General features: G+C 40.7%; 1 protein-coding gene across 2 annotated transcripts; it reads right to left on the bottom strand.

Annotated features, from left to right (window-relative positions):
• Positions 1-570: 570 nt before the first annotated feature.
• Positions 571-25,546, bottom strand: LOC119744568 (mothers against decapentaplegic homolog 3-like). Of its 2 annotated transcripts, XM_038220551.1 has the most exons (9): positions 25,126-25,546; positions 19,053-19,115; positions 13,260-13,453; positions 11,060-11,194; positions 6,683-6,757; positions 5,869-5,898; positions 3,370-3,582; positions 3,003-3,140; positions 571-1,375 (listed from the first exon to the last, which is right to left on the bottom strand). In XM_038220551.1, the coding sequence occupies exons 1-9, from the start codon at positions 25,320-25,322 to the stop codon at positions 1,107-1,109; spliced, it is 1,314 nt and encodes a 437-aa protein (XP_038076479.1). In that variant the 5' UTR covers positions 25,323-25,546; the 3' UTR covers positions 571-1,106. The 2 variants fall into 2 exon arrangements, with proteins under 2 accessions (XP_038076479.1, XP_038076481.1); XM_038220553.1 differs by lacking the exon at positions 19,053-19,115 and having other exon boundaries at positions 25,126-25,545.
• Between the last annotated feature and the right edge of the window lie 20 nt (positions 25,547-25,566).

The following is a 25,566-nucleotide window of genomic DNA, read 5'->3' as shown; positions in this document are numbered from 1 at the left end:
ATCGGATCACTGGTCATACAGTTCCCTCTAGTTTTTGTCCGCATTAAGGCTGATTGGTTCCAAATCACCATAACCTCCGAAATCCACATTCTTTGTACTTTCAAGGAACATCAAAGTAAAGCCAGGTCGGCTTTTATCTCCGGATTCAGTAGCATGAAACAACTGAGAATATTTCTATTCCCCCTGGACGGGATGCTAGTCCATGGCATGTTACTCCCCAGCTAATGCCAGTACCCATTTATACTCCGTGGTGGAGAGAGACAAGTGGGGGTGAAGTGGCTTGCCCAAGGACACAACATATGGCCAGAAGCTGGATTCGAACCCCTGACCCTCTGATCATGAGTCACAAACCCTAAACACTAGGCCACACTCCCCCAAGGAACATCAAGCCCCATGTAAAAATAATACTGGCTGGCATCTACCTTCCTCAATGCTCGCAAAATCCTTCAAAATCTTCTGGTGGATTTTAAAACATTTGAGAGGGTGAGAGTTTAAAGGAAACAAATTTAACGGTAAAAGAAAATCATTTACAATCAATTCATCCAGACAAAATACATGTTTGCATTTTTCTTCTCCGAAGTTAGTATTTTTTCCTGCAGGGCAACAGACATTGCAGTCAATAATGCAAAGGCAGCACACATTTAAGGTACCCGTGCCATCAGTTTGTTGGGTTTTTTCGGTTTTTTTTTCAGTTCATGGATTCCTTGTTCAGTGATACGGGACCAAAAAGCCTAAAATCTGTTTTTGGGTTTTTTTTAATTTCATTTTTTTACAGATGGCGTGTAGAATCTTCTGCACTTCACATATTTATGTGAAAGTTGTGAAATAATTCTGTCAATGTGATTTTCTTTTTTCCATCATAAAAATAAAAAGAATATTCAAAGTGAAATTAAGGTATGTATTCTCGTAAGATTTTAAAACAAATTTCCAGGGACACCCTTCCCCAGACAAAAAAAAAACCTTCCACATACTCAAAGTCACCCGACTACTGCATCTTCAATTCACACTTCACAAGTGGATTTTTTATACAGGGCAGTCCTGTAGGAATTTTTCGAGAAACCGACGGACATCGTAGCAGCCTGACGCGAGGCGTACCACCAAGGGAATCATGACATGCTGGAGCACTTGTCTACTGGCGACCCCATCTGTGTCAAGACCCTATCTAGCCACTGCAACGGCCCGTTCAGGTGGAGTTCAATCCAGCAAGGGGTGCTGGTGACCGTCTGGCGCCGGTAGTCGGCGCCCCAGCCCTTGACGAAGCTCATGCGGATGGTGCACATGCGCGTTAGCTGGTAGACGGCCTCGAAGCCTCGGTTGACGGACTGGGAGAGCTGAGCGGCGAACTCTTGGTTGTTGAAAATCTTCAGGTTGCAGCCTGGGCATGGAGAATTACAATAATTTTTTAAAAAAGTGAAAAATCTGAAGCCAAAGACCTTCCTTTTAGTTTCAAACACTGAGGATCTCTCTGTATGGTGAACCATTAACCCTAACCCCTAGGCCCTAATGGCTTAGAACCATCCTCAATCCTGCAAAATTCTCCAACTGCCACCATGTAAAAATTGGATTCAGCCTCAATCCTCCAAAATTATGTTATTTCTTGAATTTGTTCAGTGGAGGGGTGACCATTGCCTCAATCCTTCAAAATCCTCCGTGCCGATGATGTAGCAAAAAGAAATGTCTTGACAATAAGCTTTAATACTGCCCTCTTGTGAGCAATACTGTCCCATGCAATGCTCCACCACAAGAGGGCGGTATTTATGATTTTCATGATGGTACCAGCACAGAATTCTACCTGTCATCATAAAAATTTATTTTCCACTCAAAAGGTTACAAAGAGAAAGTTGGTGGGGAATTCTTGCATGTATTGCCGACAACACCTGACACTCACGCAAAGATGCTGCAGGTTTGCATAAATTCAGAATAATATTAGTCATCAGCGCCGAGCGCCATACGCGTACGACTCGTGTATGTATGAACACAGACTCAAAATGGTGGGCCTTAGCGGGCCATGTAAGTCCGATACCGGCCTGTGCGCCGATTTGTCATGTTGACCTATGACGTAGGGGTCAACCTAATTTAAATATCTACGCGTCTGCCAATAGGGTGCTGCGTTAAGCGTGGCATTGAATATGCAGGAGAAGTAGGCCAATCAATACTATAGGGGAGGTGGCACAGCCAAGATGCATAGCAACCTATGAGGCATCAGAAGCAGGAGGCCGTTGCCTGTCCTCGTATACAAATGTGTTATGAGGTTATGGCTCCGGTCTAATCCCGCTGGAGCTCTCATGAATGGTGAAGAAGCACCATGTACTGTTTACGGAGTCCTAACAGTGGGACCAACCTTCTTCGATCCCCCCCCCAAAAAAAATTCCTTCCAGACCTTCAGATGGATACTGATGGATTCAGGGCTAGGAATAACGTTAAAGGTATAGTCCATCATTTGTTATTTGTGCATTTTGTTCGTTTGAAGCAACAAACGTTCTCAAAATCTAAAGAAGGGTGATAAACAACTAAGCTGATGAAGTTTCAGCGCAGCTTCAGCTGTATTTTTCAAGAAAAACAACATTCTAGGATATCGATTTCAAATCAAAAGTTGCTGAATCATGTTTTGAATTGGGCCTGAATTCAGCGTCCGAGACACGTTCGCACTGAGCCGATTGCAGCTACACCCTATCGCGCACTGACTAATTATAGAGGGCGCGCGCGCGTGTGCGTCGTGTCAATACTTGTGCGCGTTTCGCCGGATTAAAAAAACAGAACTACTAACGGAAATTTCCAACGGTGCATCTTAAGACGCACCGTTGGAAAGGCCTTCTTTCATTGATTTCTTCAAAACGACAGCTTGTCAGAAAGAATAGTTTCACGGGAGTTTAGTCCCATTGCTATCGTTCAACCAAGTATGTTTTTCAACAATGATTACGTCAGTCACTTTTTGGAGAGCTGCAAATGATGGACTATAGCTTTAAAGATGGGGGAGGAAATCTTCACGAATGAACACCCACCTGGTGGAATCTTGCAGACTGTGGCAGGATGCCATCCGTATCTTTGGTTGCAATTGGGGCTTTGTACAAACACGCTGCTGTCACTTAAGCACTCCGCAAAGACTTCCCCGCCAATGTAGTATAACCGGACTCCTTTACCTGTGGGCAGCGAAAGGAAATGAAGAATCGTAATCAGGGCTCCATTTTGTGGGGCTGCGTAGCAGAAAATACTGCTGAGCAAATTGATCTGCAAAGCGAAAACCTGCTGGGAACCAGGCAAGAGCAGTACACGTTGCACGACGTTTGGGCAGGTAACCTGCTTTTCCCAAGCAAATATAACAAGCACTGAAAAACATTAGACTCAAAATAGTTCCAGGGTTGAATTTACCAATATGTCTTCTTGTGACTTCCACCGTGGGGTCTCTGTTGACGTTGGACAGGAGTCCCAAGCAGAAACGTTCCGAGCTGGAGGGATCGACGAAGCCGTCGATGGTGAGAGAGGGTTGGGAGGCGTGGAAAGTCTCACCGACCCTCTGGTTCATCTCGTAGTAGGCTATGGCGCACCAGAAGGGAGGCTCACAGTAGGAGACGGGCTGCAGATCTGGGGAGGAACAATGATTGAAACACTGGTGATTGGAATGTTGTATGGGCTCCGTGCACAAGTACCCCCCTCAACGGTAAGAAAGGGAGAGTCCGGGGAGACCACTGGGAGAGACATTCAAACACATTGCCGACGGCGCCTGAATGCTCACGCAAAGACACCGTGGCTTAGTGCTCATTCACAAAAATGTGCGTACTTTGTGCTTCACGCGGGCGAACCAGTACGCACACGCAGTGAGATCTTGAAAGGGGTCCAAAACGCCCTCTCTAGTTTGCGCGCAGAGCCTGCAACACCTCATCGACTGATTCTATCTGTTGATTGGCCCAGAGAATGTCAAACAGTTTTTACTATTTTACTGCGCATGGCCCAAAATACTTAACCACAGCAGCCTCCCTCTGAAACAAAATATTATACTCGTAGCGCCCAATGTAAATGGTGAACAGTAAATGTAGTAAATGGCGTTCTGGTGTACATGTAGTTTTTTCACAGTTCATCAAGTTTATCATGAAATGATGAATGGATGTCAAGAACTGGGCCTATAAGACCGTAGAAAATAGAAAATGTCATGGTGCATATATGAAGAAGGTACGTCCACCAATTTTGTGAGCAATTTGCAACAGCTCAGAATTTTGAACTCAGTTTTCTTTTTGGGGGTGGTGTTTGTTTCGAGTTTTTGTTTTATTTGTTGCAGCAGGGTTTTTTTTCACAACCTACATGTCAGTGTTGGAGCAAAGGCTTTGACCCTCAAGGCCAAGGCCAAGGCCAAGGCTTTGACCCTCAAGGCCAAGGCCAAGGCCAAGGCTTTGACCCTCAAGCCTCGAGGCCAAGGCCAAGGCTTAACCCTCAAGGCTAAGGCCAAGGCCAAGGCCCTGTTTTATGAAATGACCACTGATATAGATACTAATTATAGTCACATGAGTAATACGTCATCACGCAAGGGCGGATCCAGAACACAATTCGGGGGGGGGGGGGGGCAAAGAAATTTTGGTCCCCCCCCCCCAAAAAAAAAGTGGGTCAAAAAATTACGGCTTGGGCTTCGGGGCCCACTGAAGGGCCCCAAAAAAATTTTGTCCTCGAGATATGCTCTGTGGTGCGATTTGAGGCAATTTCTGACCATTTTTACCAATGCTTTTTTGAGGAAAAGATGGTGGTGTACTCATTGCCTGCCTTTATTACGACGTCACATAAAAAAAAAACGGTTTCAAATTTTGTTTGGGGGGGGGGGGGGGCATGGCCCCTTTTGGCCCCCCTGGATCCGCCCATTTCATCACGAATTGCTCGTTACGAAGAACAACATTTCGTTTGCAATCAACAAGAGTGACACATCATCACGCAAGGGCGGATCCAGAACACAATTTGGGGGGGGGGGGGACAAAGAAATTTTGGTCCCCCCAAAAAAGTGGGTCAAAAAATTACGGCTTGGGCTTCGGGGCCCGCTTAAGGCCTGCTTAAGGGCCCCGAAAAATTTTTGGATTTGAGATGCTCTGTGGTGCGATTTGAGGCAATTTCTGACCATTTTAACCGATGTTTTTTTGAGGAAAAGATGGTGGTGTACTCATTGCCTGCCTTAATTTCGACGTCACATAAACAAAAATTGGTTTCGTTTTTTTTTGGGGGGGGGGGCATCATCACGAATTGCTCGTTACGAAGAACAACATTTCTTTAATTGCAATCAACATGCTCGCATAGGCCTACACCGTTTTATGACTGCACTGTATCTATTAAAGTATAAGTTCAGGTCTTTTTTAGACGGATTTTGGCGCTATAAAAATGTTCTCTATTATTATTATTATATTCAATTAAAGTGATCATCTCAATAGCCCCACAAGTGTACGGAATATTTTTGCAGCAAATCTACTACAATGGTAACAAAATGTGATGCTACAAAAGTGGAAGTGTGCCCAACACACAAATCTATAGGGTGCTTCCATCCTCCATGGTAATACGATTAAAATGGTAACAGCAAAATTTCGAACAGATTTATCTGGAAAATGCAAAAATCTATGGGCCTTGAAGAGCCTTGACTCAAAATTGCAAGGCCCTGAACCCTCAAGGCCAAGGCCAAGGCCAAGGCTTTTGCCCTCAAGCCTCGAGGCCAAGGCCAAGGCCCTAAAATCCAGCCTTAAGGCAGCCTTAAGGCCAAGGCCCAGCATCAAGGCACTACATCACTGCTACATGTATTGATCAAAAAACTATTCACAATTTTACAGTAAACAATTAACACAGTCATTTGAACTCCATGGTTCACAAGCCACAGAAAATAAAAAGGTAGCCCAAAAAATTTACCTAGTGAATCTGTGGAGCCGGGTGACATTGCTGTAAGGGAGATATGAGAAAAGAAGGAAAACTTTACATTAACAAAATTGTGAAACATACAAATTATACTACTATATGCAATTTCAATGGTGACATTCTTTTGCAGACACTGACTTCAAACACAGTCATTAAGCCTATGTTTGTACGAATGGTGATGGGTTTTTGTCTTCGTGGCACCCCAAAACACATGCATTTGCATGGTGGACATGTGAACAACGAAGGATGGAATGTTGCTCTGCAGCAAAACATATGTAGAAAGTCAACCATGATTCTGAAAGATGCTCTGCAAATCCTTTGTATTGTATACACAGGTAAAGACAAACAGTTGTGAATTTTTATACGCCCGAGGACAATGCTTTGTGTTTCCCTTTGTCCCTGTAATAAAACACTCTCCCATATACTAAGGCCAAAAAAAATAATAGTTCTGCTTCCGGTTACCCTACCTACCCTATTTTGACAGCCCCTACCCTAATTTTTTGGGGGCAAAAATGAGGGGGGAAAAAACAAAAATCATCAATTAATTTACCCTTGACTACACGCAGACACCTCTATATCGTACACACAAAAAATTGCCAAAAACAAATTGCCCTACTTACGGTACCTACCCTTTTTTCAAATGCCATGTAATCGGAAGCAAAACTACTTCTTTTTTTTTGGCCTAAGCACATAACCGTACGATAAGGACCGTTAAAAGACCCAACGCTCGAGGACTGAAAGGATCTTTTGTTCTCCCTTTGTGTGTCCTCTATCGTAAAGCCGTACACTTACATATACACAGACTTACTTCCATTCTGTGATGTGTCCATACTCTGTTCTGTGTTATCGCCATCTTCACTCATGTAACCTGGTGGTGGGGTTTCTGTCAAAAAAAGTAACAATTGTTTCATTATTTCTGGTGTTATATTAAAGTGCTTTCTAGTTAAAGATGTGTTCTCTGTGCTCTTAATAAAAAAAAATGCCTTTCAAACGATTTTGAGATTTGTATGTTTTTCTGACCAAAAAGACAAAAATTATATTTCGGTTAGCTGCAACCCTCTGATAAAGGGTTTTCATTTTGCGCAGTGCCAAATTATTTTTAGGCCGCAAAAAAATTAGAATTTTGTAAGGAAACAATTTAAAAACTCAATGTCAGTGATAATTTTTCGTTCAATGTCTCATTCAACAGTGAATATATTATATTTTGCTTGGAAAATATCAATGGAAAAAAAGTCAATTTTTCGGGGTGAAACTCAAAATAGCACAGAGAATGCATCGTTCACTTTGAACTTGGGTGTCCTTTTTTTTTCTTTTCTTTTTTACATTTACATCAGAGAAAGGAAAATACATAAACAAAATTGCCATCAACCCAATGCAATATTAAACACAAAGTCACGCTCTTCAGTTGCTGATAGTTTGGCCTTTGTTGTGGGGAGGGTTTGCTACAATTTGAGACGATTTCTGGACAATAAGTTTGTTTCTCTTCCCTGCGAACAGTCCAGGCAAGGAAAATTAACATTTTCACCTCTGATATTTCAAAATGTATCAATAAACTCCCAGTTGAAATCTGCATTATTATATATGCAACACACAAAAAGTGCAAAGCACTTAGTCAACAACCCATTAACAAATAATCCTTTGACAATCTAAATGGATTTTTCCTCTGCATCAACTTTGTAAAATGCGTACGTACACTTTTATGTAGTACCCGTACACAAGCTAGTTCACCATGTTCACAGGAAGTGATACCCCACAAACAAACAAGAAAACAGCTCTTTCTCAAGAGGTCCTTCCAAAACAGATGACCGCACAAGACAAGCCACATGTACACCAAAACCTCCGCTAGTCGAGTTTTTCAATCCAGTTGCACTGACCGTGAAATCTCATGATCTACTAACCCCACCCCCCCCCCTTTCAACTGCTACCCCCACCCTTAATTAATGCCCAGGGCTTCCTCTGCTTCCTGACAGGCATATGACCTTGTGACCTGAATACCAGGAGGCTAAATGTAGGGCAGGAGAGCTACGAGAGCCCTTGAAGGGACCCCGAGTTCGAGTTCGGGTTTCTAGGTCTTGAGGGAGATGATCGTGACCGCCGGGTCCTTGGAATCAGTCAAAAACAAGCGGTTTGGTCATTTTTTTTTTTTAATTCTTGACCAGCATGCACAGAGACAAGATGAGACTTGGTTTACATTGAAATATGACGAGACAAGATTGATTTACATGATCTGCCAGGATGCGCACTGAAAAATCACGAATTAAATCGAAAACTTGGTCTTACAGGAATTCAGGCAGTGTTTACGTGTGATGAAAAATTTCACAGCATCGCTGAAAGCAGCATTTCTACTTAAGAGAAAAAAATCCTTATATCTATTAAAAAAAGAAATTCTGTGCATCTGTTTGAATTGGAATGTAGAAAGGTGTCTTCTACAAAAAAAGCATAAATGGGACACTTTCCTGCTGCATAAGATGTTTTCAATTCGAGAAAAAAAATTATACAGTAGACTGGCAAAAAGAGCCTTCTGGGGTCCCCAACTCAAATGCGCCCATCGTCAGAATTTCCAATACCATCAGTGATGCTTGACAGTTGTAGCATTTCTGTACCTTCTCTTTCCATTTCACACTAATTGAAACCACTTAAGAAACTGTTCCTCTGCACTTTATAAGCATTAATGTAACAGTTCTTTTGTCACGAAACATTACTTCTTTTCTGATAACAATCCCAGATTTTTCTCTTTCGAGACGGTGGGTGAGTGCACCCAAGGCACATGCATCTGGTTTCAAGCTTTCTTGTGATCTCCATTCCACATCGAGGACAGGAAGGAAGCCAGTCCATGCACATCCTTCGCTCGTAACTGTAAACTCCACAAAATCCTTACTGAACAATCCCAAGACAACCCTGAATGGTGTTTTGTTAAACACATCGATACTTGTCCACAGGAACCGTAGCCCATTTCCAAACCGCGGATTCTTTTCTTTCTTTTTTTCGTTCCGATGACACAAATGGAAACCATGTGACCCCGCTGACTGCCAACTTCCTGAGCTGGGTTTGGCCCTGGTTCATTACCGAACGCAGGAAGAACCAGATTATTTGCTGGTACCTCAGGTTCTGCTGGCTAATTAGTCAATGTGCCGTGATCAGACATGCTGGCTACACATGGTCTTGGCAACTAACAAAAAAAAAGAGCGAGAGAGTCCATTCAACTGGGTGTGGTCTGAACAAATGAACCCCTCCAGATTTGGTCATAAACCCCGCCCACCGTTGGTTTGTGTTAACATTTCTCACAGTGCCTGTGACCCCTAATTGTCCCTAATCCTCATTCCTTTGTTTGTACTATAACTTTTAGGAAGGCCTCCCATATGTTTTGCACACGGATTTCAATCGTGGACGTTCGGTCAATCGTGGAACCCTTTGTTTATGCCCTAACCTTTTTGTCCCTAGTCCACAATTGTCGGTGTTTACAGACCCACACACGCGTCTGTGCGAGGTATTTGTGGGGACCAAAAACGCTGTGGAGACAGCAGAAAGTCCCCATAACTCAGTCCTAATTTGCCTAATAATAAAAAACTTCACCATAACGAGGTGTACGCCTACCTGCCCACGTTTGTTCATGGTGTAATTCGAGGATTTTCTATTGTTCCTCTTCCCTGTTCCTTTGTTTACAATACACTTACTTTTGTGCAACAGCTCTCATTTCATCATAATGTTGCACGTGTGCCTCCTCGATTTACACCATAAACAAACACCAACAAAGTTGCACCACTCCCGTAAGTTTTAACTTCCCTCACATTTCACTTTGTCTAAATTTCCCCGTCCTTGGATGCAAGTCATTTTGCGATCACGGTGACAGCAATCCCTTCAGTGGTTTTATTTGGCAACAATCAAGTTAGAATCTATAGATTACACCGGGCGGCAGAGGGATTATATTTCACAATCCACCCCTGACAGCCTCTTGAGTGGTTTATATATAGGTCATTAACCCAACACAGGAAGGCCGCTAACGAGGCTTCAGTTTAGAGAAGAAATCTGGGCAGGGATTGGAAGAAACTTACTCTGGCGTCAAACAAACTGGCTCCAGGAAGGAGGGAGGGGGATCTAGGGGCGCCAAATATACCAGGTGGGGGTGCAGGGGGGGGGGTGGGAGGGGGGAACACAGCACCATTAATTTGCTGATTCACCAAGAGCTTATTAGTGATTCAACTTTGCATGGCACCTTGATTTTTAGTTTTTTTTTAAAAGCCAAGGAAAAAAAACAGTGCTACTAGCTTTTAATGGGGTGTGAAAAACTTTGTTTTCAGTTCTGTCAGTTTCCAACTAAACATGCTATTTCCAAAAAAATTATCACAAAATATATGTAATATTCCCTTTCGGTCGTGATTAAACTCATTCAGCAGAATTTAAGACTCCCTTTTTTTCTTTTCCTTTCCAAACAAATAAACGAGTCAACACTATCATAAGCCCCTCGTTTTCTATGTAAATCTCTGTGCGTGTCTACCAGTACACAGGCACGCACACCCAATGGCACACCATGACTTGTATAAGCTTCGTGTGTTGAACCACATTCAGGGCATGCATTACTTAACATTCATTTGACGCGAAGTACACATGACTTATTTTATTCTCCATGTATACAAACCGGTACTGATTTTGCCTGAGCATCAAGTGTACGGCCACAGTGCATTCAAGAGTCCCTTCTAACTCGCTCTGTTTGTACCCTAACCCCCATCGGGTATTCTTGGGATGCCCTGCTAAACGCAACAATATCCAACACAACTGAAGTGAGAACCCTACTAAATGCAACAAACTGCAAGAGTAGATTCTGTTGCATTGTGCAGTGAACCCAGTGCATACCAGCCTTGGCACCACGTAGTTACCCTGCTAAATGCAATCAAATGCAAGATGGATTCCGTTGTATCGACTTGGCACCATAGAGCAGTTACCCTGCTAAATGCAACAAGATGCAACAAAGCACGGGGACTTACTTGATTTGGCTGCTAAATGCAACAGTATGCAACCATATTTTACCATAGTTGCTTTCTGTTGCATTTAGCATGGTTAGGGTTACAGAGATTTTTGTACACAGAGTCCACAAACTTGTATCTACATCTAGCTCAACAACTAAATTCCCAATTTTGCAACATCACTCTTCTGTAGTCTTTTCGATTTCTTGTTTAAATTTCTTTACCTGGTGGGAGAAGATTCTGGGGCTCCATACCAACTGGATAATTAGCATTGTCCGGAACCGTACTACTCAAGTCGTCCAGTGCCGGCAGCTCTGTAGGGACATCTGTTTGCCTGGGTACCAGTACAGGTGGCAACACTATGAAATCAGAAAGCAAATTAGTGGACACGTGAGAAGAATTGGGTTTGTTTTTTTACACTTAAACGTCAATCTTGTATACAATTTGATTGCTGTACCCGCTGCTACCTGTACATCGGATTCAAACCAGACCTGTACGGTAGCTGACCCCTGCAAGCTCGGTTGTCAAGTGGTTAGACTTCTGGACTTGCAAACAGGAGGTTGTGGGTTCGAGTCCCACCTGAATAAGATTGTGATATATTCTTTGCAAAAGCCATTGGACGACACTGAGTACACAGTGCTTATGAACTAATGTATGTCGGTGATGGGCAGGACCAAATATTTAATGTCAATCTTCTTTTTTTTTCATGTTATTTTTCCATCAAAAATAAAAAAAGGAAAATGTACTTTAAGCAGAACAAGAACAAATTTGAAAAACCGAACCAACAGAAAACAATTCTTTGCAGCAACAAGCTAAATTGCTTTGCTACCGTATGTTAATCATGACTGCTGACAATCATCCTTGGAACATCTTGTCAGCTCTTGCTGCAACAGTCCGATGTTATCATACAAAACAGCCAAATCAAGCCACCAGTGGGGATCGTTATAACGGTCGGGACACTGGCACCAAGCGCATGTATGTCAGCGATCTCGGGCTCTGGCTTTCAACAACTACGCAGCGGTTTCCAATGTCTCTAATTAAAGACCCCAAAAGCAGAACAGTACATTCACAGTCCCCCGGCATGGAGACCTTTCCAGAGGAGATGTCTGCGGCTAAAGGTCCGAGATGGCAGGCATTGTTGACCTTTGACCTTCTGCTTGTCATTCCACAGGCACCCTGGCCTGAATGTTCGGTCTTCTTCGACATCTCTCTTTTCCTCCCTCTTGGGAAATGAAGACTAATCTCAGCGCCGACTACTTCGTGGATTAATGCTCTCTTCTTTCCTTTGATGACTCTTTTTTTTTCTTTCACTGGCATACCTTTGGAAATTGTTTTTCAGATTTGATAGTCGGTGACAGTTAGGGAGGTTGAGTTGCTTGTTCAACTGCATCAGGGGCTGTAGTACCGTACATGTACATGATCATTTCTGCTGTTGTCAATTACGGTGAAATCTCGATAAGTCAAAATCTGTTAACCCAAAAACCCTTGTAACTCTAAAGTAAAACTGTATTCCTGTTGATTGTTGTCGTATAGAAAATTCATCGGATAACTCAAAACTCTGTTTGGCTCAAAATTTGAGCCAATTCCACTGAGGTTTGACTAATCCAGATTCCACTGTACGTGCCTTGGTTTTATTGTCATTGTCCTTAAAGTAACCCAACTTGTTAAAAAAAAACATTTCAGGTCTGTCAATGGAAATCCAACGTTAACAAAGGTAATCAAACACAACGAAAGCTTGGGTAAAGATATTAATACGAAAAAAAGGTTACTGCTTTCCAAATAGAAGTGAAATCAGTGCAAAAACGACATCCAAATATTTCACTTGCCAATTTTAATTAGTTTCACAGGAGAACGGTAATTTCATAAATCAGTTTTCTGCAAGACAAGTCACTCACTCACATCACTTCTTTAAATTTTGGGGGGTTTTTGGTGTGGTGTTTTTTTTTTCAAATCAAAATTATGAAAAAAAAATTGATTATGCTGTCTATACGCATCATAATTCAATTTCTGAAATTTAACAAAAATTGAATGAGTCGCTTCACATCATATCCAATAATATATTCCATCCATCCTGTTACGCTAAGATACTCAAATATCTCGTGAATATGATTTGCTCCAAAACAACTTGTTACTTGGCAGAAAAACTGATACTTAATTTTTTTTAAATGATTTGAAAATTACCCTGGTCCAATGTGAACACAGAAGTTAGTTTATACTCTAATGGGACTGGACATCGATGTCACCAAAAAGTTTGCAGCAAAATTTGCCAGAGTTAAAACAGTGTCCAACTTTTGCAGATTGCAGCAAGATTGCTTGTTGTGCCATCACAATGTTCACACTCCCATTCATTTTTGGCACTGAGTATGAACCGACCTTACAAGTAATATCTTTCAGATTTACTACTGGTTGCATTTTTTCAGTTACCTGGTGTCTCGACCCTTGTGTAGTGATAGGGATTGACGCAGACCTCATCTCGCTTGAGTCGGAAGGCAAACTCACAATGCTCGATGGGCTTGAGCTCATGGTGGCTCTGTAGATCCGGCCATCTCCACAGCCGACAGTACATGACGTGGGGCAGGCCCTTCTTGTGTGAGACTTGTAGGCGTCCATCTAGGGACCTGATTGGACGAGACAAGGGAAGATGAACAGGAGGATGCGTTAATACGAGGATGTTCAATCAAATGTCTTGGGGCAGGAGGAGCAAAGAAACAGTTCTAAAAAAGGACATTCTGAGAAAAATCTTCTATTTTTTCAGTTCAACTAGATATTTGGATCAGAAATGCTGATGTTGGTAACACAGATACACATTTATGTACATGTTTACCAGTATACATCAATGATTTTTACATGTCTGCCAACACAACATTGTGTACCATGTACAAGTACACTTATGCACACGAAAGCAATTATGAGTGCAGAGTTGACAGAACAAGTCAAACTATAACTTCTATGAATCGTTTTGTTCCAATTGTGTCCACGATCTGTCCAAATTGTAGTCTATGGAATATCCCCTTGCACAGCAAGGGTCTATGACATGTGAGCAGATTCGGCGATGAATTATGCAAAACAAGACTGCATCTTGACCATGAGATTCAACCATTCAGCGGACGCCTTCTATCTAGGGTCTTCGGTAACCCGTTGTCACAGACATCTAATTAAACCTAGACCTGACATATATTATGCTTTTACGTTGTGAATTTGAATTGTGTTAGTAAAAACAGGCTGCGTCACCATCTCGTGGCCTATAACGATAATAATGTTACGAGATGCACGAATGTCCTGTGGCTTCCAATGATCACCACATATTTTAAATAATGCGCATAAAATGCGAAAGCCTTCTTACGCATTCACGTCACGCCCAAGATGAGCGTTCGCGTATTCTATATCCAATACAGGCAGCGTTTTACAAACAGTTTTGAGAGCCAATGTCGTGTTGCCTCTATACCCGTTGTTGTATTACAAAAACATGGCATCCAAATTGACCAATCAACTGCTTAGTCCACATTTCGGAATGAAATGACGTCACCATTTTGTAAAGTCGACTCCAATTCGCTGGCGCGCAGGGTCGCATACATTTGCATGCTTAGATATATCAGACGTTGGACCGGAGACAGAGAGATCTCTGTTGGACAACAGGTGACACCATGCTCAGACTTTCCAAATTGGTGAAGAGTTAAATTTTAGAAAGATAATTTATTGGGGGGGGATATATGCTTGAATTCAGTAAAGGAACCAAACTTGGAGGAATAAATACTCAAATTACAGATATTTCATGAACTTACAAAGAACTGACAAAATTAAATTGATAACCAACAATACAGGGGAAACAGACAAATACACAACGCTTAAACTGTATCTACAGTGTGTAGTTTGGAATACAATTGTGATTTATGGAATTTCAAAATTGTCCCTCAACACATACCTCTGTATTTCATGAGTTTTTCATGAGGAAACCTTACTTGTACGAAAACCAAAAACCCAATTTCATGGGCTGTGAGAATACAATACACTATCAGACTATGGGCCTACTTCTAGCGTCAAAAACAAAAAGAAAGTGAATCATTTGAAACGGATCTCTCTTACAGAAAATAAAGCCCGATGTCTTTTTTTTTGTACACGTATACATTGCTATACTTTCAGCAGCACTGAAGCAATGTTGCAGACTACAAATGTTCATGGAAAAAAATGTCACATAAGTCTTGCCAATGTTCGTCTACATATGTACATGTACTCTGAATTTTGCATTTCACGGAAGCGAAAACGTAAACTCCCTAGGAGTCCACAGGAACTGAAACTTCATGTTGGCAGATTCTCTCATATAAAAAAAATACAAGTTCAAAACAAAGCATTCCAATGCAACCTTGGAAACTGGATATTTCGATTTCGCAGCAGGTGCCAAACGCCAACCCGCAGAGACACGGCTATGTTCATGGAAATGTTTGGGTGTTTATAGTCATGATAGTTTTGGTTGTTTGGTTGTGTTTTTGGCATTGTTCCCAGTGTCGTATTTTCTTTTGTTGTGCTGCCAACTGCTTCCAAAGTTGGTCACAGCATTCCCGAATTACAAGGTGTCACAAACTCTGCATTCTTTCATGATTCACAAAACACTCATTATAACATTCTCATTAATTGCAAACGAGGCTTGGGGGGGGGGGGTGGGTAGGGGGAGGCAACTTCACCGTCTGTCGCCTGCTTCGTGGTCGAGTATTAACTCGTGAACACGTCGTGAACACACACACACGCACAAGTGTGTATTTGCCTGCAATCAGGGACCCTCTATTGTCCTTCTTTTGTTTGTTCTCTAACTTTTTAGGAAGACTCCCATATGTTTTGTACACGATCGGAGATTGGGGACCTCTTGGGAATTGGGGACCCTATTGTCCTCTATTGTTCAACGTCCCCTATTTGAATGCAGAAACAAACTCACACTCACTTGTGTACACCCACACCTATATGACCGAGGACTTGGGACAATGGGGCGTGTGCGATAACAATGGGCCCGGCGTTGCCTGAGGACCTGGGCACTAGTCCTCGGGAGAATTTCGTGTACAAACCTTATCGGAGCTGTCTAGAAAAAGTACAAACAAAAGGGAACCTAAAGAAGGAACAGGGTAGGTCCTCATGAGTATAGTACAACACGACTGGGTGTGTGTGTTTGCCTGCAATCGGGGACCCGCAATTGTCCCTCTTTTGTTTGTACTAACTTTTTAGGACGACCTCCCATATGTTTTGTACACGATCGCCAAATTGGGGACCTTCAGGAATTGGGGACCCTATTGTCCTCTACTGTTCAAAGTGCCCTATTGAATGCAGAAACAGACTCATACACACCCACCCGTACTTATGGGGAAGACCTTTGCTTCCCTTCTTTTGTTTTCCTTTGTTCCTATTGAAATCTCAAAGTCCATAGCGTTTCCCTTATGGGGTAGATTGATTTCTAATATAGGGTCTATTGTTCTATTGTGTTTTCTACCCCATAAGAAACCCTGTACATGTACTTTTGTTTATGTTGTAAATCAAGGATTTCCTTTTGTTCCTCATCATTGATCTTTTGTTCATACTACCGGTTTATCTTTTTTGTATAGCTGCAAATGATGGACTCTTGCCTTTAAGCTCCTGCGCAACAGGAATACTGGCTAGCGTTTTAGTGGGTAGCATTTTGGCCAGAAAGCAGCTCACTAAAAATAGCCAGTCCTACGTAAGCACACCCACACCATGTCTGGCTAAAGCACTTCAAGGCAAATTCATCTGTAACCATGGCAACTGGGCAAGTGTCAACACAATGAGTATTACAAGAAGCCAAATCAAAAATATATATTACGAGTAATGACCAATTGCGCCGGAGGCATATAAAATTAACAGGCATAATGCATTTATCGGATACAAATGGCTGTGTAATAAACATCCGATGTACGTGTATTGTGTGCCAATATACATGGTTGGTCGAATTCACTTCAATGAGCTTCCTGATATAACTGACAAAGATTTACTTGTATGACATGTTTCTCCAAAGGCATTGTATCAGTATATTACATACAGTATGTACACGATAAATGTAAAAAGAAACCTCATGGTTTTCAAATGGAGAAGTGTACATCCTAACCAAAATCTTATAAATTAATGTATTTATTTTTTTACAATTCTCAAACTTTCTTTGTAAACAAGCGTTCTCCATTCGTCACCTTTTTTTTTAATTATGAATTTGCATAGGCTTGACACAAAGTAAACTGTAAACTCTTTTAAAGCTTAGTTTTAATATTGTGTATAACTTAGCCTACAAAGAAATTGGCAAATAAAACAAACAAAACAAAACCAAAATAACAATCACACAATAAGCTCTAATTTTGTCAGAAGATCGGGAAATATTTAGGCAATTTGTTTTTCAAGGAAAGCATTTTTCTCAATGGAAAAAAAACAGCTACTCTGAAGTTGAGCTACATTTTTTTTTTAAAGAGTAAACTCACCAAGAAATTACATATGTACATGAGGAGATGGTGACACAGAATACGGCCTGTAGTACCGGTAGGCATGCACAGTATATATTTTGAAAACACTCTAACAGCCAGGAAAATAATTTGAGGAAAATAATTTGATGAAAACAAAATCTTTACGAGGCCATGATTATACATGTAGGTGATGATGACTTATAAGGTCGAGGTAATAACAAGAAGAGCATAGTCATTTTTTCCAGGGTAGGGAGGGGGGGGGGGTAGGGAACTTGGCACTGGCTTCCACATTAACTGGAAAAAAGGAGGATAAGAAGCATGTTGCAAACAGGGTTGTTAGAAAGTTTTTTTTAAATCATTGAAGATAGGTGCCTACGTGCAGTTCTTTGTAGTCTGGGGTAGTGACTCGAACCATTTTTGCAATTTTGGAAATGTACATTTTTGTACTTTTAAAATACTTGATGCAGACTTTTTAATGTGCTCCAATTAAAACATACATGTAGATAACTACATGTACGTTCTTTTTTGTTTAAATTGTTCTCCCTTTCAGTGTCCACCTAAACATGCAGAATCTAAGCACTGTGGAAATCGGAAGTTTCAATAATCGATATATCGGAAATCCAATATCGGGAGTATTCGATATATTGATTATAATAAAACATAAAGATGACACTTTGATTAAAAAAAACAACATGAAGTCCCAATTCTCCACAGCTTTCTCTGGAGCATAAGACTCAAACTTTTTAAAACAAATATCGGCACTGAGAGTTTGTCCAGAACGGGTAGTTTCTTTTGAAGTTTTACATGATTCCAGCAAACGCGGAGCACAAAGTGACGCCGCTTGGCATTTCACGATGTTATCATTTTGAGTAACAAGCACTTAAGTTGTCGCCGAGTTTTATAACATTATACAGCAAACGTTAAACACAAAGCAAAAACACAAACGGGAGATTTGTTTTGACGATAATCTGATGCATTTTCGATATTTTTGATATCATTTCTCAATATTGAAAATTTTAATATTTCAATATAATTTTAAAAATTGCTTTTGGCGATATCGATAACAAAATAATATAAAATAATCGAGTAATTTCAATATATCGACGGTGCTTAGCAGAATCCAGTTGTTTGTTTTTTTATTTGTTTTACTGTTTTGTGGAGGGAGGCTGTTCTTTTTTAACCTTTTAACAGAAAATCAACACTGCCGATATTCCTTGCAGCACAGTACATAAGACATTATTAAATACTATTATTGATCATTATTTTTAAATCAATGTAAACAAATTCGGAACTTTCAACACCTTTGAGCCACATTCAACAAACTACAAAACTGAATCAACAAACTGACTTTCACCAACATTAAAATAAAAATTACATGCAATGCAGGCAAGACTTCTACAGAGAAACTTTATTTAACAAAAAAACACAATCATACGTTAGTACTAGTTTAGCTGAATGAAACACTTCAAAATAGTATTTTAAAAAATTTATGAGCAGAAAAACCTTTCATATAAACGTATTAGACACTGTACATGAACAAACTTATGGCATTAGGGTAAAACTTTTTTCCATTTGTGGGCAAAAAGATGATTGAATGTGAACTAAACAAAACTATTTGGAACTTCTAAAGTTCACTACTCTTTGGCAGAAGAAAGGACAATTTTTTTTCACAGCATGAAAAAAAGCAAACACATCACTACGTTTTCTGTTCTACTTTTTTTTTTGGTAAAAAGCAAGAAAAAAGAGCAAGCAAGGGTCAATTGTGACTTACGATTGGGCTTTGGTATTGGTAGGGTGCGCCAAAACGTTAGTCCCACTGACCACATGCTCTGATCTGGAGAAATACAACAAGAGACCATATACACGTATATAAACAATTTAGAGGGTCCATGAGACGAATGTTTCTTAGGAACACATTTTGTGCAACTTTCTACTCCTCTTAAATGTATGAAAACTATTTGACATCCCTTTTTGGTTAATTTTATTGAAAAGTGCACTTCTTTAAACATTTTTTTAAAAATCCATGCTATTCTGGACAACTGAGGGCGCTGTTGCTGTGATGTCATTTCAGGAAGGCACTGGTCAGTTAAGGGGTGTTGTGTTCAAATTGTGAACCCAAAAATGTGCTTATTGAAAGCATTTGTGAGAAAGGTTTGCTCATTGGCTTACTTCCAACGAATCACAAAAGAATTTAGAAAATTTACGTCAGCAAAAATATCCGAAATCCTGGCAACTTCTGGTGCTGAAATAGCTGTTACCAAATGGTTTCTGCCTGGAATGACATCACACTTTTGCTCATGAATATGGAAATTTTTATTGGCACAAAAACCAGAAACGCACTAAAGTACCCTTGAAAATGGCAAAACGAAAATTGAAAATAAGGTTAAATGGGACACAAAGGTGGCTTCTCAAGGATTGCATAAAAAAAATACATTGCATGGGCCCTTTAACCCTAACTCCCTAGGCCTTTTTGCTAGGATGTAGCCTCAATCCTGCAAAATCCTCCAATTGGCCTCATGGAAAAATAGCATATAGCCTCAATCCTGCAAATTCCTCCGCCGTTTCTTGAATATGGTCCATGGAGGGGTGACCACTGCCTGAATCCTGCAAAATCCTCCGGCTATGACTGTCAATAGGCTGAGGCATAGGCAGTGACATCCTGGAGCAGTGCGGAGGATGTCAAGTATAATCAAGGACTAAATTTATGCACGGCTGAGCATAAACAACACAAGGTCCGGCCCAAGACCTTGACACAGTGCGTACTCCGAAATCAGCAACCCACTTTTGCCATGTAACCTCAATCATGCAAATTCCTCCAATTTGCAAAAAGGATTTTGGAGGATTCAGGGCGGTTAGGGTTAATGTCGATTTGGTATGTACAATTTGGTATTGTGTACAAATTCAAGAAATTTGTGTAAAAGGTGTTTTTCCCCTGGATCTAAATACAAATAAGTAGGAGTTGCATGAAAAAAACGAATATTTACTTGTGCACCATTACCTAACAGTAACAGTCTAACTTTTTTTATAAAAAAAATTAACATTGTGAGCAATAATTTTACACATCTTTGCTATGTATGGCAAATATGTTCAGCACTTCTTGTAAATTTACATAAAAGAATGGTACGAGTACGGAAAATGTACATCACAGCTAATGATGGCTGTTGATACAGCACACACGTTCACTGGTAAATTACATGATATTCAACACTGAATCAACATTTATCAAAAACCTGAAGATTTACCGACTATGACATTTCCATTGTTAGGGACATCTTAATATTAATTTACACTGTAACCCTAACCGCCTGGACCATTTTGGCTAGAATCCATCCTCAATCCTTCAAAATCCTCCAATTGCCACCATGTAAAAATTGGATACAGCCTCAATCCTCCAAAATCATCCGTTGTTTCTTGCATTTGTTCAGTGGAGGGGTGACCACTACCTCAATCCCTTTAAGATCCTCCAACAATCATTATTACACAATAAGGAAATTGCCGATGATATCCAGAAGCAGTGCGGTTGACATCTAGTACAATCTAGGCATAATTTGTTCATGGCTAAGCAACAACACAAGGTGCAGCTTGAGACCTTGACACAATGCACGATCCTCCAAAATCAACTGGCACAAACATGGAATACAGCCTCGACCCTCCAAAAACCATCAAAAACCGCCTGGTGGATTTTGGAGGATTGTGGAGGATTAGGGTTAACCACTGTTTGACTGCTGTGTTTTGTGGTCAATGGTGTTGACACATGACTGTTCTAAACCAATCAAATTACAGTATCGCAAGACACAATGTAGCAATTCATGCACGTCCTGAACGTAAATGTCCCTGTCAAAAAAATTTAACATTGGTTTAACCATGACCAATTGTGAACTTGAAGTTCTAAATTAATGAGTTTAAAAATACTGTGCTTGTTTACATTAACGGCCCTGGTTGCCATGGTTGTTGTTTGGGATTGAGCACATGATATTTGTTTCCTTTTACGTGCTTACACTTTGTCTAATGACCCAGCTATTGTTGTAAACATGTTCCACTTTGAGAGTGCTTGTGGCACACAAACACACAGAGTTCAATGTCACAGGAACTTCTCCAAGACTGGTACAACCAAAACACATTTGACCTCTGACCCACAAGGCAACAACTCAACAATTGCTACTGTACCTTAGGGGGAATCTGAAGGCTACAGGTACCAGTATGTATTTGGGCACTGAGGATCACAGGCTGTAAGCACCTACATTTTTTTGTACACTGTGGTTACACATCCTTCTACTACCGCGAGTGTGTGTGTTAACAATTCATCTAAAGCATACCATTGTTTCTAAACTTAACCCTAACTCTCTAGGCCTTTTTGCTAGGATGTAGCCTCAATCCTGCAAAATCCTCCAATTGGCCTTATGGAAAAATAGCATATAGCCTCAATCCTGCAAATTCCTCCGTTATTTGTTGAATATGGTCCATGGAGGGGTGACCACTGCCTGAATCCTGCAAAATCCTCCGGCTATGACTCACGCTGAGGCAGAGGCAGTGACATCTTGGAGCAGTGCGGAGGATGTCAAGTATAATCAAGGACTAAATTTATGCACCTCTGAGCATAAACAACACAAGGTCCGGCCCAAGACCTTGACACAGTGCGTACTTCGAAATCAGCAACGCACTTTTGCCATGTAACCTCAATCCTGCAAATTCCTCCAGTTTGCAAAAAGGATTTTGGAGGATTCAGGGCGGTTAGGGTTAATGACCGCCCATGACACTGTTCAAAGAGTGAATACAATGGAGATTTTCCTTGACAAGTTTCCTGAATTACAAAATCTGGCGTGAACACAGCATACATGTAAGCATTCCCTTGGACTTCGATCAAGCATCGTCTTTTTCTCTTAATGATTCCTTGAAGCGCTGTAACATGTTTAAATCGAGACTCGAGTAAATCACCGCAGAAATAGCGCAAAAGGGACCCAACACCTGCGCACTGGGAAAACCTAAAATAAAAACAACGCTTGAGTCATGACAATCGGTTTTGAAGTACCTGCTTGATTTATTTTTGTCCGTGGTTACCGGGGGAATGGGGCATGGTCCTTATTATAGCGAGTTGCCTAACAACCTCATTGAATGCTTCCTTCCTGCTAGGTTGTGACTTCGGTTGTGACTTCCTTAGTTGTCAGGGGCATTGCGGACCCAACCCAGTGAAAACAAGTCCCATCGTGGAGGAAGTTGGTCAACCATTACATGTAGCCATCAGGCCAGGTTTCCCTCTAGTAGCTGACAGTACTTGACCCCTATCTACTGAATCTTTTTTTTTCAGTTTGCAACCACAAAATTCACAAAATCCTGTCTTTTTTAGTCTTAGTCTGCAGGAATGCTCTTTCCTTAAAGGGAAAATACAACATTTGCAAACATCAAAAAATAAAACTACCAAATCATTTTGAAATACCTTGCTGGACTGTTAGTGAATAACAGTGTAAAGCATCCTGTAAAATCATGCCACCTGGTATACTGTCATTTTCAAGAAGTGGTATTTTTGTATCAATTTCCAACGCTGGTCGGCCGACCAGCGTTGGAAAAACTCTGGCTATTTTTTCAAATACTGGCCCCAATTGACCATCGCACTTGTTTGCAATCGATTACACCCCTATGAACGGGTACAAGCCAGCTAGACTGGTTCCCTGACCTTACAATTCCCCAATGTATGTAAACTGCTCTGTTTCTTCTTATATGCAGTCAGGGAACCAGACTACAGGAAAATGATTGTTTTTCTTGGTTTTTATAGCATTTTCGAACCCAAAACCTCAAAAAAGTCAGTGTAACCATATTTGCTATATATTTCCAACCCCCAATTCCATCCATTTCTGAAAATTACAGCAAAAGCAAATGATGTATATTCCCTTTAACATAACACCATGGAGAAATCCAGGGTGATTCACTAGTCTCTTGAAAGCTCATGAACATTACATGATGCAGGAATTGCCCACAGTTAAATCATAATGCAAAAATGGAAGATGCATGCTACGGTACAACACTGTCACATGACATACATGTGACATACAGTTTAAGGGCACAGCAAAACATGTCCATGTTCTTCTTTTTGACCAAGTGTCAAAAGATGCATCCTGATCATGACACTAATTCAGCCCAAAGCAGGGGTCATTGTTTTTACTTTTACAAAACAGGTGCTACTATTCTTTTAATATATGCTTGTCCATATTCTCACAGAAAAAGGGTATCAAATACGAATAGACTGTACACCATGTGCTTGATATGCAACTCAACATAAATTGCAGATCTCTCGGTAATCGTTATCTTTAGGGCCCCATTCATAACGTGACAAAGAGTCACCAAAACAGCTGACTAAATGACACTCAAAAGAGACACTCTGATACGGTATTTCTTGACACATCTGAACAGCTGGTAATGACACCTTCTTGAATATCAGCAGGTTTAATTTTGTGGAAATAGGGCAGGGCTTTGAATTATGAAGGAAATTATGAGGTAAAAGACGTCGACCACAACCAGAAAACACGCTCGAAAACCAAGATGACGACTGTGCCAAACACTGCCAAAACTGGTACGAATTTTACATTTTCTCCCCATGTCCGTTACAAAATGATATTTACATCCAGTGCCAAAGTAACATAGTAAGATTCTCAAGGCTGCAAACCCTAACTTTGGAATAATACACATTCCGTAAGAAGTCTCATAATAGAGCGGGGAAAAAAGTATCTATAGGTGTCCATAAAGTAACGATTACAGATTTCTCAACCAAATTTTGAACTCAACTCAGCAGAACAGTTTTTCTACCTTTTGACAAACAAACCTGCCACATTTCTCAAGAAGAACAACGGCTAAACATTCAACACGTCAATTTTATTTTTAAGATATCTGGATCTCATAACAAATAAATACAAAATTCCATGCACGCATTGCTGTATTAATTACAACGCAATTGAATGCATGTACATGTTGTTTCATCCATACTGTACAATTCCCTAGTTGGTCACTATTTTCAAACCACACCTTGAAATACAGTTGTAGAATTAAGTTATTATGATCTCAACAGATGTTCACCATGTTCACACAGCCAACATTTAGGTGTGTATGTTTGTAGTGGCTCACACTCATATCATATCATTTTGCATAATGACATTTGATTGAGTGCCAACAATATCATAACTCTGCACTAAGCCATATGCTGCATATTGTTGGGCGTGTTTGGTTGATCTGCGCGATCAGTCGATCGCACTGCCCTATTTTTTGGTCGATCATTATGGATATCTCAGACTTTACTTAGGCCTACCTTTTTTTTTAAAAATCGTCCAGAGCCGTGAATTAGAAAGAAAAGGTGTTCAACTGGTGGCAGCGCGATCAACAGATCTGTATAGCATCACGATCGACCGATAGCGCAGCGCAATCGACCGCTCACGCAGATCAACCAATCCCGCCCAATATGCATTTAAACAACTGCATTCTTAAGTTCAACTACTATTGTGTATCCCATATTAAAAATGAACATGGACCGTAATCAACACAATTGAAACCATCAAATTATATGACCATTATCATTTAAATTCTACATCATGTATGATAATGTAATGTGTATACATGGTAAATGTTACAAGAATAGAATTATGCATTTATGTTTATCACTTTTTCACATTTCTCCATGATTAGATTATTGTTTTACAATAGTACAAGTGAATGATACATCATGGAGGTAGGACTCAGTTTGAGCCCCTGCAGCTGCAGCATGTAGCCCCTACACCGTGTACACGGTTTTTAAACATAAACAAAATTTTCTCGATCTAGGCTAGAAAAAATAACAATTGTCATACTTCCAAAACACCTACCTCGGTATTGTAACACATTTTGTGTGAATATCTTGAGACGAGATGGCTTTTTCAAGCTCGTCCAGTCCCCCTGTTTTCTTGAGCTTCTTCACCAAGCTTTTGACAGCCTTCTCCGACCAGCGATCTTCCGTATCGTCCTTCTTCCATCCCAGCAACCGCTTGACGATAGGCGGCGTGAACGGGAGGAATTGGCTCATTTTTCTCAACTGAAAATCGGACGATCCGGGAGGGAATTTGCTCTTGCGACTCTAGCCTCTTTAGCCCCGAGGAGATTCTGAGGCTTTGTGATCCAGAGGAAATTGGAAAGGAAATATCTTGACACCTGATTTCACCAGCCGAGAACACTGCAATAACCAAAATACACAATCATCTACCTGTACACTTGCTGTACTTGTATGTATTGAGGTCGACCTATTCACACATTATTATTTAGTGGAACCC

Source organism: Patiria miniata, unplaced genomic scaffold, assembly GCF_015706575.1.
Source record: "Patiria miniata isolate m_02_andy unplaced genomic scaffold, ASM1570657v1 HiC_scaffold_7, whole genome shotgun sequence".
NCBI lineage: Eukaryota > Metazoa > Echinodermata > Asteroidea > Valvatida > Asterinidae > Patiria > Patiria miniata.
Note: the sequence above shows the minus strand (reverse complement) of the source record. Positions and strands in the feature narration are given on the sequence as shown.